The following is a 13,350-nucleotide window of genomic DNA, read 5'->3' as shown; positions in this document are numbered from 1 at the left end:
CTTATTTAGGCAGTACCCTATTATTGTTAGAGGGTTTTAAATCCTGGATTTTTGTGGAGCTTAACTTTAGCAAGGTGACTTAGTTAACTCTAAGTTTTAGAATTAGGATTTTAGTTTGTCTTTGCAATTGATTACAAGTATAGAAAAAATGGTACTTACAATCTGATGTGCTTGAAAAATGAGTTGTTTGAGGCAGCCAAGTTTTCTAATTGGCTAAGAATTCATCCTTTTAAGCATAACCACTTTTTGCATTTATTCAACAGTATTTATTGAGTACAGTGAAACTTTATTGAAAGTGTGGGGGTGGAAGAAACTTGACCCATCAAGGTTCTTTGAGCTGATCTAATAATGAAATCTACATGAGGCAGATTAGATTAACAAGAGTCAATAACCAATTTTATTTTTTAATTTATTTTATTTTTATTTTATTCTTTTTAGGCGAGGCAACCCTTGGTTGACCTTACAGATTGCAAGGACCTTGTCAGCTTATAGTCCCTTATTTTTTATTTTTTATGCCTATAGCACCCAGTCTTCCTAGGTGGTCTCCCATCAAAGTACTGACCAGGCCCTACCCTGCTTAGCTTCCGAGATCAGATGGGATTAGGCTTGTTCAGGGTGACATGGCCATAGACAACAATAACCAAATTTAATGGCATGGCCATAGACGACAGTAACCAAATTTAATTACATCTGTACGTAGGGAAACCCAACATACATGAGAGAGTCAGAGATGCCATATGTATGAGAGGTTCAGAGACAGAAAGTTAAAATGAGGTATATATAGCATTCTGAGGTAAGGATGAGTAAGGTACTTTGGGGCTTCAGAGGGGAGGAAGGTCATTTGCAGGATGATAAGAAGAGCAGATGTTCAGTAATTAGAAGTTTGCCTTCCCTTGTAGATAGGTCATAAAAAGTTATTTCTGGTGATTACTCTTATTATGGGCAAGGCCCCTAATTTAAATTCTTTAAAGGAGAGGTAAAAGTTTCTTGTGAGCCTGCAGGGTCTCGGTTGTCTTCAGCTTAAAATAATCCACATGCCAACGTGGCACATCTTGCGGAGGTCCGTTCTGAACCCCTTCAAAGACTTAATAATAATAGCTACCTTTTAATGAACAGCCAGGAAGTATGCTGTAGTTAGCACTTTTTAAGTGTTATCATTTTTTAAAAAAACAAATGAGGAAACTGAGGCTTAGAGGATTTTAGGTAACTAGCCTGTGACTCCAGTTCCTCAGTGGTAGAGCTGGGAGTCAGAGTTGGTCCTATATCTCAACATTATTTTCTTAGGTTCCTTTATTACTAGGTCATTACATCTTCACAACTTTATCCCATCCTTGCAGAAGTGAGAACTTACTCCAGGACATGTATATCATATGTGATATCTTAGGTTGGAGCCTAAGTCTTCTGACTCTAAGCACTATACCTTGCTTTCTGATCTAATTCCCATCCATTGGCCAATACATTTGAACAGCCACCGAAACTTTGAATCTAGCAACCAGACCACGGAGGCTCTCTGCTTCTCTGGTCTGCAACAAAATCAGAGCTCAGAATGACTTCAGGGCATTAACCATGCATGTAAAGTGAAATTCTAGTGGGAAGATTTTCTGCGTAGGGTGATATTTTGTGAAAGTGACTTCACTATGAATTTGTTTTTCTTATAAATAACTTAAATGCAACAGTTCTTTTGTAATACAATTTCTCAGGAGCATTGTTATTTTTCCTCCTAGGTCATTGCTAGAATCGTGGATGGAAGCAAATTCAGTGAGTTCAAAGCCTTATATGGAGACACATTAATTACAGGTATGAAGAATTGAAAACGTGAACATTTTTGGAAAATAAGTGATATTTCCTCTCAGGGTTTGATGCACCTGGCATGAGCTTTGTTATTTAGAGCAGTACAAATTTGTGAGTCAGTATTCAAAGGACGCTGCTTTGTGAAGATCATTTATAGCTGAATGGCTTCATGGATCCACATTTTAGATAATATTTAGATGCTGTGGTATAGGCCCATTGTGACATTAGTTGTACAAAAGGTTCTTATCATAGCAAAATTAGCAGGAAGATTTGTAGTTCTTTTTGTTTCTCTGGATAACTATACTTATTTTGAAAATTTCAGTACTGTCTCCTTTATTCTTTAGTCTTCAATTCAACTGGTAAGTTTTGTATGATGTTTAAGCTTCCCAGAGGGATGTAGACTGAGTTAAGCTTTCTCACTGGCCTCTGTGTAGGTTGTATGTTGATTTATGCAAATACTAGATTAGAATACAGGACAGAATACCGAGTCTGAAAAAAACAAAATAAGGATGTTTATAAAAGTTAATTCATTCATCTGAAGTGTTAAGTTTGTAGGCCTTTGAAGAAAAGTATTTGAAACATAGATGCTAAACCCATAATCTGTTTTGGTCAAATGGCAAAACAAATGTGGGTCTTATAAAAGCTTGAAAATGTAGCAGTTAGTCTGAAGACAACATATCAGAGTAGAAAAAATAACTAGCTGCAAAAATCCAAATTGCAAACATACATTGAGGCTTAAGGATAAGTCACAACACTTTTCCTGGTCTGATATATGATCAAGAGAAAGATTCACACTAGAAGTGGAATTTATATTTTTATAGTTAGGTGATTAAATGATTAAGGGCTTTTGGTTGATATATAGATGGGATTTGTCACTAAATAGTTCAGGATGTAATATTCATTGTGCAGCAGTTTCAAACAAGTCAAGGCTGTTACTGCTTATTTCTCAAAGATGGATGGACAGTCCTTGTCATCTATTTTTATGTGTTTGTCCTGTATTTGCTAAAAGACTTGTGGCACCTTTGCCCCGTGAATAGTAGGGATATATCTGATTTCCTCCATCTCTTTTTGATTGTACTGGAATTCAAATAAGGTTGGGAAAAGAGGAGGGGAATGAGAAGAAGAGGGGAAATGAGAGGCTGAGGGAGTGATGAGAGGATGAGGAGGAGAATTAGCGGGGCCATGAGAGGGTGGGGGCCATCAGTGGGGAGTGAGTGAGGAGGGAGAAAAAGAGATTTTTCTGAGGATCAGGTATCCTTGGCAGCTCTTAGGGGTCTCCTCCTGCACTTGCCATACGTCACCCTAGTAGTTTCTTGGGTATTTTGCTTTCCTGTTTGGCCTGTAGGAAGCTGGTGAAGGTATATTCCTCCATGGTTGTTCCTAGTTTAGTGCCTTACTCAGCAGGGCTTGTGCCTAGAGAGCCCAGGCAGGGCTAAGGAAGGATTGAAAGTCCGAATAGCTAAGAGGACAGTATACCTTCAGGGGTAGCATCTTACTGTGGAGAGATATGTGAGATTCCCAGCTCTTTTTGTGGGTGGGGCAAGACTCAGAAGGGATTGCTAGGCCTTTTGGGAAGTTCATTCCTCTCTGTATTGCCTCTGTAAGTGGCAGTGCTACTTAGGGTATGTAGCATAGACTTTAGGCTGGGATTTTAGGCCTGAAAGATGAAAGAAATCTAGGTGACCATCAAATCAGTGTTTCATTTTATCACATTAAATAAACGTAACATAACATTTTTAAAAAATCAAGACAAGGCCAAAATAAAGAACAAATCTTTAAAAATTCAGTGTTCTGACTTGTCAATAGGTTGACATTCTCTTGTATCCGTTAATTTTTTGAGCACTTACTTTGTGTCAGGCATCACACTGTGAGTGTCTTAGTGGCACGCTTTGATAGTATGCTTTCTTTGACCTACTTTAGCCAGCACAGCTTGCTGACTCTTGGGTTCCAAGTATTTGACATCTATATAGATGTCATTGAAAAATCATTGAAAATTATTGAAAATTATTCTCGGGAAGGTCTCTCTAGTCAAGTTCTTTAGGTGCACAAAATAATTAGCCTCCTGAAATCACCTAAAGTGTCTACCTCATAAAATAGCAGCTTTTCCCCTTTTTCTTCTCCTTTATTTCCCGTGTGTGTGTGTGTGTGTGTGTAGAGTAGGGGTTTGGAATGGGAGTAGAAGTGGTGGTAAGATATAAATGAAACTTGTGGAAAAGAGAAAGAAAAAGATACAGACAGAAAACAGAAAATGAAATCGGAGTGATTTATTCTTCTAAGCATCACAGGATTTTTTTAAACTTGGTTACCACCAGGCTTGATGGTGTTCTTGCTTTTTTTTTTAAAAAAGAAAAATTTATCTTTACTAAGTGTATCCCTTTTATTTCAAAGGCCTATTGTTACCAGAGGCATTTTCAGGCAAGCTAGTCACCTGAAACTGGCCAACAGCTCTGAACATTGAGCTTTAAAGGGCTCTGCGTCTTTGATTTGTTCTATTTCAGAATATCCTTCGTGTCTGGTACATACTAGGGACTCAGATATATGTTACAGGAATGAATGGATGACACACTAACTGAATAATCCAACCAAACTAACCAATCAGACAAGTAGGTAACTACATCTAACACATCCCTTGAGAAAGCAGAAACCCCCGACTCTGGTACCTTAGAAATAGAATGTGATGTGAGCTGTTTTGTACCATAGACAAAATCTCTACATTTTAAACTTTGATTTGAAATTAAAGAATGTTAAATATGTCTGTTCACTGTGAATTAAAAGTCCACTGAAATACATAAATCTTTTTTTTCAATTTTCTCTTGAGGATTTGCTAGAATATTTGGATACCCAGTTGGTATCATTGGAAATAATGGAGTTCTCTTTAGTGAATCTGCAAAAAAGGCAAGTACTGTTTGACATGTTTCAAGATTTTCTGTTTTAATTTAAACATAATGAACTTTCAAGATCAAGTAATACATGAAAATTTATTACATAAAATATTTAATCTGGTGCTTTTGCAAACACTGTATGTATGTGCACATGAACATGTATATATGTGTGTGTGTTAGTGTTTGAAACAGTTTTTATGAAGATTTACATGAATATGATGAACTCTCTTGTGCACTATGAAAAGTTCAATTTTTTTTTTGAAAGTTCTTATAAGATGCTTGAATTATAACTGTTACAGATGACATGTACATATTCTAAGAATTCAGGAATAATTGTCTTGAAAGTTTCACTCTAGTGCTTCATGCACTTGAGGGATTCAAAGATACTTTCCTGGTGGTTCTGAGACACGATCTGTTTATTCTGTTCTATCCTGTCATCACTTTAATTTGATACTGTTTTCATTTTTTTGCAGCAAATGGGAAAATAGTAGGTCTTATTCCTGAAGCTCTGGTTTTAAGGGAGGGAATTCCTGAATATCTTTTGGCTTTGTATTCAATTTTATACATCATTGTCTCAGATTTACCTAAACTTGGATAAATGTAATTTATGTACTTACTTGATAAAATGTTTTCTTAAGAAAAAATAAGTCTAGCCTTGTTTTTCCTCTTCAAGTGATAGAATAAATAACAAGGTTAAGGGTGTTTTATTGATGTAGGTAATAGGCAGTTATGCTCTTTCAGACTCTAATTGTGGAAGAATTTGTCTTCAGTGGAATGTTTTACCAGTAAGGTTAGTTTCTATATTCTGCTATTCATTATTGTTCCTCCACTGAGATTATAAGATGAAAACAAGAAAGCAAAAATAAGGAAAATAAAAATCACCTACACTCATACCAGAAATAAACTTGCGTGAAATTTTATTATGGTTCCTTAGTTTTTTCTGTCTCCCCCTAGCCTTTTTAAAAATAAAATTAGTGCTACCATATGCAAGATGTCCCTCAGTATCTGTTGCGGGGCGGGGGCGGAGATTGGTTCCACAACCCAGCATGGGTACTAAAATCTTTGGTTGCTTAAGTTTCTATATAAAGTAGTATAGTGTTTGCTTATAACCTGCACACATACTCCCTTATATTTAAATCATCTCTACATTACTTAGAATACTTAATAGAATGTAAATGGTGTGTAAATAGTTGCTATACTGTATTGTTTAGGAAATAATTACAAGAAAAGGAAGTCTGTATATGTTCAGTGTACTGTAGGCCAAACTACATAGTACACACCAGCAACAAAGTAAAAAAAAATTTTTTTAAATATTTTGGATCCATAGTTGTTTGAATCCATGGATGTGGAACTCATAGATACGGAGGGCAGACTGTATATAGAGGTTTGTTGTTTTCATTTAGTAGTATATATAGTGAGTGTTTCCTAAAATGTTAAATATTCCTGAAATAATGACTTTTAATGAATATATAATACACTTATGTCAATAGAGGAAATGTCAGACTGAGGCCAACAAACTCCACCTAGTTTTGTTTGGTGGCTTGGCACAAATAAACCCTGAGGAGTTATGTCTGGCCTCAGTCTGACATTTCATTTGTAGAAGTAAGCCTCAAACGTCTGTGTGAATTCCTTATTCTTGTACTTGAGGTTGAACCATTCCTTTGCAATTTTGTACTTGCCAGGGCAGTTCTCACAAAGTGATCTGCAGATAGAGAGTAAATTATAGAGGAAGTAGTTTATAAGTGCTTTCTTACATAATCTTCAGAACATAGAGAAAGGAATAGTTATATTTTTGTCATGAATTTCCTAAACTCAAGGTTCGAAGGTCTCTAGGACTCATCTAAAACCCCATTTATTTGGAGTATATTGGTAAGAAAGAGATATTTGACTATATAACCTTGGTGTATAAAAGAACTTCAGACGATCTACAAAATATAAATGTCATCATAGATCTCCTTGAAGGGTTTATAGTCTATATTTTTTTAAATTAGAGAACTAGAGAGTTATTTTATAGTAAGGCTCAGAAATTCTTATTGACAAGCAATCCTTTTTTCTCTGTTACTTAAGTTTCACTTGCTGTTTGGAAAGTTAGTGATTGACTTCCCCCTTGACACAGCAGTTGTCGTCAGCTATGTGCCAGTGATCACACAGATGACTATGCGAAACAAGTGCAGTACAAATGACAGTCACATGCCCCATTGATAATGGGTCCACATAGTAGTGTTGTTCTTACTGCTACTGTAAGGTCAGACCTGCCAAGCAAAGGATATTCTTTCTTTTCTTTCAGCCAAGTGTGGTATTTGATGCATGATGATTACAAATTTGTTACCACCACTTTAAAAAGATTTTTATCTTATTTACTTATAGGGGACTCACTTCATCCAGTTATGCTGCCAAAGGAATATCCCTCTGCTGTTCCTTCAAAACATTAGTGGTGAGAAAATAAGTTAATCAGTTTGGTTGCATTTGTTCTAGAGCTGTACTGTCCAGTAAGGCCCAAGTATTAGGCAGAGCAGATATAGAACACTTCCGTTCTATTGGACGTACTCTTTCTAGAGTCTCTATAAGAGTTAATGTTTCATGAATCTTAAATATTTTGGGGAGTTTATCCACATTTTTAAGTCAAGCAGTTTCTGAGTTACGGGCATCACAAATATTTGAGTGGCCTGCCTTTACTCCTGAACGTGCATACCCACAAACCTAGAAAGCAGCCCGCTGTCCTCGGCCAGTAACACTCTGAGCACTGCCGGATGGTACAATCTGACCCATCGTCTCTTTCTCAGTAGTTTGTTTTCCTTAGACGGTTTTAAGCACATGGTATGGTCCTTCCCTTTCCTCATCTTTTATTGTGCAATTAACTTTACTTGAAGAACATCTTTTAAAAGTGTTAATGCACATCCTGAACCAAAGTCTGGGGGTTTAACTTTTGACTCCAAAGAATGGTATGACCAGTGTCGACCCTCTGGATTTCATGTTCCATAGATGATCTTAACATAGTGGATGGAATGATTTTTAAGGTTTCTTATGGGTCTAGAGCTATTTTTCCTAGAAGTCCATGATTCTGTTATTTATACTTTGTATGTTGCATGGTGCCTGACATATTGGAGGCACTGAAATATGTAGGTTAGCTGAAAATGTCCTTTTTACTCAGTCTTCTAAGTCATTCATGGTTATCTCAGGCTTGAAGGAAGAAGAGGCTCTTAATTAGTTGTTGGGATCAGGCAAAGCTTCGCAAGAAGGAGTTTGGCTCTTGACAGGCAGCAGGGCTATAAATAGTACTGGTGCTAAAGCATCTTCAGCTTAAGTTTAAGATACTTGGTTAGATGAGTTTTGCGAGAAGTTATATCCAGACAGAAGCCTGAGAGGGCCCTTTGTGGCAAACCTCATAAAAGGGCAGATAGAAAGTATTCTGAAGCTTCACTAGTGTAGCAGCCTTGTTTCTAACAATGATTCATAATTTATGAACCACCAGTAAGTTAAACTGTGTGCTGGACAGAGTCCTACGTTTTTGTTTTTATTTAGTTAGTTCATTAGTTTTTCATTCATTCATTCATTTATTCATAGGTTGAATTTGGATTTGCAACATTGCATTTGAGGGACTTGTGTGACATCCATTTGGAGATATATAATAGGCAGCTGAAAATTTTTGAGCACAGAGAGGTATGTTTAGTCAGAGGTGAAAGTGCAGGTATCATTAGAATACGGAGGTGGAATTTAAGGCTGTGCGAAGAGATAAGAATGCCCTGAGAAGAGGGCTCAGGGACAGTCTGTGAGTAACTCTAATTTCTTCCATAGAGATGAGAGTAAAGGAAGAAATGGAATATGATTATGTTGTTTTTTTAAGGTGGGAAGGAGAAGGACTGGAAAAAGCGAAGTGAGATGGCCTCAGTCTTTTTTTTTTTTTAAGGCAAAATCATCTGCAGGAACTAGAGGGGCAGCAGGGTGGTGGGTGAGAGCTTAGTCAATATTTGAGATAGCTATTGTGACAATATCACAGGCAGTCAAGATAAGGTAGATAAAGGAGTTCTGAGCTATTCTGATGGCGCCGCTCAGAGGGGTAGCTGGAGGAAGCAGGTGGTGCCTGGTAAGAGTAAGGGCTGCCCTGTTACTACTTTTGTATCCATAGCAAGTACAGGTGCTCCATAAAAACTGGTTGAATTCATTTGGATGATCTACCGCCGGAGATCTGCAAAGCGAGAACAGTGATAGTCAAGTAGGGAGACACATGAAGCCTGACTTAGTGTTTATTAGGTGAAGAGGAAGAAGCCCAAGGCCTGGAGGGCCCAGTGCGGCTGCAGACCAGTTCTAACAGAACTGGGAACTTAAAGAAGTAGAGAGATCCCTAATGATAATGAATTATTTTTTTACCTTGCTATTGAGTCACTCTGACAAGGACTCTTAACATCTCTATGAAACATTAATCTTATTTCATCAAAATTTTAAAGCAGCACTTCAGAAGGAACAGTATGTATTTTTAAACCAGGTCAGTGAATACTGAAGCCCTTACAGTTTGGCTTGCCACAGTAGTTTTTCCTTAGCTTGCCATGTCACGTTCTTTCATCACCAGGCTACTATTTTAAGATAATTTCTCGAAGATAAATTGCATCTGTATCTTGTTTGAAGATCTTTCTGTGTGCATCCAGATGAACCATTTGAAGAAAAATTCTAAAGCGATTAAAGTTTATCTTTTAAAGTGAAATTTGGGAGATGTATTTCACAGATAAATATTTTGTTAGGGTGGGAGGCGTGTAGTAAAATAGAATTTGACAAAATGTCCTTCTACTGCCTTGGTGGAATTGACTTCTGCACATTAATCCTGTCACCCAGAGGCTCTCTTTCTGTTCTTTCTCATAGGATTTATGGTTGGTAGAGAATTTGAAGCTGAAGGAATTGCCAAGGATGGTGCCAAGATGGGGGCTGCCGTAGCCTGTGCCAATGTACCTAAGATAACTGTCATCATTGGGGGATCTTTTGGGGCTGGAAACTATGGGATGTGTGGCAGAGGATTTAGGTGGGTGATTGTCATGATTTTCTCTGAAAGAATCATACTTTAAGTATAATTATAAATGGTCAGGTTTATTTGAAATGTAGAATGGCATTCACAAGTTTTGATCAGTTTTACCATAGTCTATATCATCTAGAGCAGTGAAATAAAATTTAATACTAGGGGTACTACTTGGAAGAAGTCCACAGTGGGAATCAGGAAATATTTTGAAATGGCCGATAATGAAAATATTATATATCATAACTTGTGTGATGTGGCTAAAGTCCTGCTTTAAGAAAGGTGTGTAGACTTAAATATACATCATGGGAAAGAAGTAAGGTTGAAAATCAATGAGCCAAGTAGCCAGCTCAAGAAAGCACATATAATCGATATCAGGAATGGAAAATAGACATGACCATAGATAATAAGAGGATACTTTGAATACTTTTATATCCAGTAAATTTAGATAAAATGGAAAGGCACAATTTGTCAAAACAGATATCTGAATTGCCTGGAGAACTTAAAAACCCTAACCATGTTCAGGCACCACCTCTGCAGATTAGTCTGGCGTGGGTTCCAGGCATTGGTGTATTTTCTTAATCCCCAGATGATTGTAACGTGCAGCTAGAATGAAGAACCACTAATTTAAAAATTAAACATGGGCCTCTGAAAATCCCTGTGTTGTGCAATGAATTAATTTGATCTTTCTTTCTTTTTATTCCCCCATAGCCCAAGATTTCTTTACCTGTGGCCAAATGCTCGTATCTCAGTGATGGGAGGAGAGCAGGCAGCCAGTGTGTTGGCAACAGTAAAAAAGGAACAAAATGCACAGGAAGGGAAACAGGTAAATGCCATTTCTCCTCAGTCTCTGAGTTTGGCTTTCAGACACCCTGAAGCCAGCGAGCAGTGCATCCAGACATATTGGAGGTGCACTGCTCGCTGGCTTCATGGGTCAAGAGTCCAACGTGCAGGGCCTGGCTTTTTGGAAGATGCTGACCTGGAAGTTGTTTCAGGAATTTGGATTTATACATTCTTTGTCTCTTTTTAAGAGCCATTTCATTTGAGGTACCTTCTTGTGATAATTTACAAAATTTTCAGAATCCCAAGAAAACACTTCAAGGAACTGCCTGCAAGTGCCTGAGGCATAAAGATGTTTGATTCTTAGTCATTCGCAGTCAGTGAGCTTTAAATAAATCTGATTTACTTCTTTGATGTTATGACCTAAAGCAGAAGAATTTTGTTTTTTCTGTTTTACTTTTAGATTGTTTTTAAGGGTACCTTGAGTGGGAGGGCTCAGTCATCTAATGCGAGTTGATTAACATTATTATACTGTTAAAGTATAAATGAGGAAAAATGGAAAGGGCTCTCTGGAAGCTTCATGAAAGGCACATCAGCACGTTGTATTTTTAAAATGAATTCCTTTGTTTGTGTCTCTGTTAGAGAGTCTTCTGACATTTTGCATTAATTTTTATTGGTTGTGGCTTTTAACTATTTGCATAAGCCTCAAATCTTAAAATGATATTGTATGTTCCTGAAATTGCTATGTGCTCTGTTTCATCATAACAAGACATAAAATGGAGGAGGCCCTGTCTCCTCAGGCTCTCAGTCTTGCCATTTAGGGAGCAGCTGGTCAATTGCCTAGTTTGTGGAATGGGAATAGTATAAAGCTGGAGGCTGGTTCCTGCCTCTCTGAATACATCCCACACACGCCTCACATCCCCAGTCATCTTTTCCAAGCAGCAGGCACTTTGCAGACTTAAATTGAGGTTTCAGATTTACTTTAGTGCCCAAGCAAAAGGAAAGCTTTACGTGTGTGTGTGTGCGCGTGTGTGTGCGTGTGCGCGCGTGTGTGTATGTGTGTGTGGGTGGGGAGTCTAATATTTTTGAAGATATGTTTGTTTTAAACTCTAGCCTAGTATGATAATCTCTTGTTAAATAATTGTTCTTTGATTAATGTGATATACATATGTATAAATTCATCTTTTTCTATGTATGAAATGAAAGTACAGGATTTTAGTGGTTCTCTCTCTGATATCTTGACTTATAATTAAACTGTGAAACTAAATAAAAGAAGGTTGAATTTATTTGAAATAAGTTGAAAATACTTTTCAGAGTTTTAGAATTAATTTGCGTAAAGATTTTTACATCTGAGTTAATAATCACTTGTTTCTGGCAATACTCATGGACAAGCCATTAAATTTTTAATTAGAGAAAAATATATCTCAGCTATCTGGGAAATCAAAGAGGTTACTCAAAGTGTGGTTGAGGTTTTACCCTTTTAAGCTTTAAAATGTTTAGAATTTTGGCTATTTTGAATGAAAATTTCTTACTTCTCCACCGTTTTAAACAGAAGCTGCTAAATGTAATCTAACCCTTTTGTTATATTGGATAATTCACATCCATCTTTTACCCTGCTGGAATACCTGATATCCTTGTTTTTGACCTTATGTTAAACAGCCTCAGGATGTTGTCTCTGATAAGGGTGATATAAGGGTGCACTATTTGATACTTATATCTCGGGTGTATGTTATGTATGTTAAAGAAGCACTTGTAATCTATACACCTCTGTGCAGATGCGGTTGTGACATTATTCGCAATATCTGTTGCTCCTTTTTTCTCGAGGTTCTTTTGAGTGGTCTGTTGTTCTACTGCAACAGACTTACTCGTGGCCCCTTTTCTTTCAGTTCTCCAGTGCTGATGAAGCCGCTTTAAAAGAGTGCATCATTAAGAAGTTTGAAGAACAAGGAAACCCTTACTATTCCAGTGCAAGGTGGGAGCCAGAGAATAACTAACTCCTTGACGGGTGCATGTTGGCAGTCAGGGCAGCAGCTTTACAGGAATCTGGGTGTCGGGATGGAACCAAAAAATAATGTTTAGACAATTTTGTACTGTTGTCCCTATAATGGGAATGCCTGCTGTGAAACACAGTCCCTTCTCCCACCGTTGGTTTGATTCTGCCACCCTTCACTCCTCTTCCTTTATCCCATTCCTCCTTTAGGAGCTGGGGCCTGGATGGGCCCTGCAGCCAGAGGTGGGCCACAATGGGGTGGGAAGTTAAGACTTATAATTCTGACTGTGTCATTTTCAGGAATTAGTCGTTATAATTTTTGCTAAACCCATGGATTCCTATCATCCCCCTCTTTGATTATTTTGTTTTTACCTCATTTTAAGCATGAGATTGGGTGATTGATTGAATACTTTTTGGCACTTGTTAACAATTATGCTCGTGCATTAGTCACAGTGAGGGTCCCTGTGTCAATATCAAGTAATTACTTCATATACCTATGCAGCTCTTGGTTCTGTTTGTTTCTTATCTCACTTAATAAGGTTATAAATGATCATGGCCTGTCCCAGCTGGAAACTTGCTGGCATGTACTTTTCAGACCTCTTTTTTCCAACAACTTTAATGTTCTTCATTCTGAAGAGTAAGCTTCATGGGTTCCTTTTATCCCTTAGGCAGATGGAAAAAAGAAAATAACTATTTTTGTCTTTTGAAATTATGTTATGCTGTGATTTATGCCATATAATGGTGAAGGCAAACTGGAGAGGAGAGAGAATAGAAAATCAAAGTTAGGATCCATTTCAATCATTTGAACCGATGTTCAAAGACCAAACATACTTATTTTTAAGAGTATAACTAGTTTCAGAATTCAAATAATACCATTTGAGATTTTTTAAAAGCTTGTTTCTCTT

At 37.3% G+C, this 13,350-nt stretch overlaps 1 protein-coding gene and 1 pseudogene across 2 annotated transcripts in view; one reads left to right on the top strand and one right to left on the bottom strand.

Annotated features, from left to right (window-relative positions):
• Positions 1-13,350, top strand: part of MCCC2 (methylcrotonoyl-CoA carboxylase 2) — a 49,321-nt gene that overhangs the window by 33,350 nt on the left and 2,621 nt on the right. Inside the window, exons 11-16 of one of the 2 annotated variants that reach the window (XR_896627.2) lie at positions 1,725-1,797; positions 4,610-4,686; positions 7,041-7,107; positions 9,528-9,610; positions 10,387-10,501; positions 12,342-12,427. Coding sequence is in view for 1 of the 2 variants with exons in the window: in XM_011372735.2 (XP_011371037.1) it covers positions 1,725-1,797; positions 4,610-4,686; positions 7,041-7,107; positions 9,528-9,684; positions 10,387-10,501; positions 12,342-12,427 (575 nt within the window). In the remaining variant the exon portion in view is untranslated. Of the gene's footprint in view, positions 1-1,724; positions 1,798-4,609; positions 4,687-7,040; positions 7,108-9,527; positions 9,685-10,386; positions 10,502-12,341; positions 12,428-13,350 lie in introns of both variants that reach the window. The other variant, XM_011372735.2, reaches the window with a different exon arrangement.
• On the bottom strand, positions 514-632 carry LOC111747168 (annotated as a pseudogene).

This window comes from Pteropus vampyrus, unplaced genomic scaffold (assembly GCF_000151845.1).
Source record: "Pteropus vampyrus isolate Shadow unplaced genomic scaffold, Pvam_2.0 Scaffold213, whole genome shotgun sequence".
In the NCBI taxonomy this organism is placed as follows: domain Eukaryota; kingdom Metazoa; phylum Chordata; class Mammalia; order Chiroptera; family Pteropodidae; genus Pteropus; species Pteropus vampyrus.
Note: the sequence above shows the minus strand (reverse complement) of the source record. Positions and strands in the feature narration are given on the sequence as shown.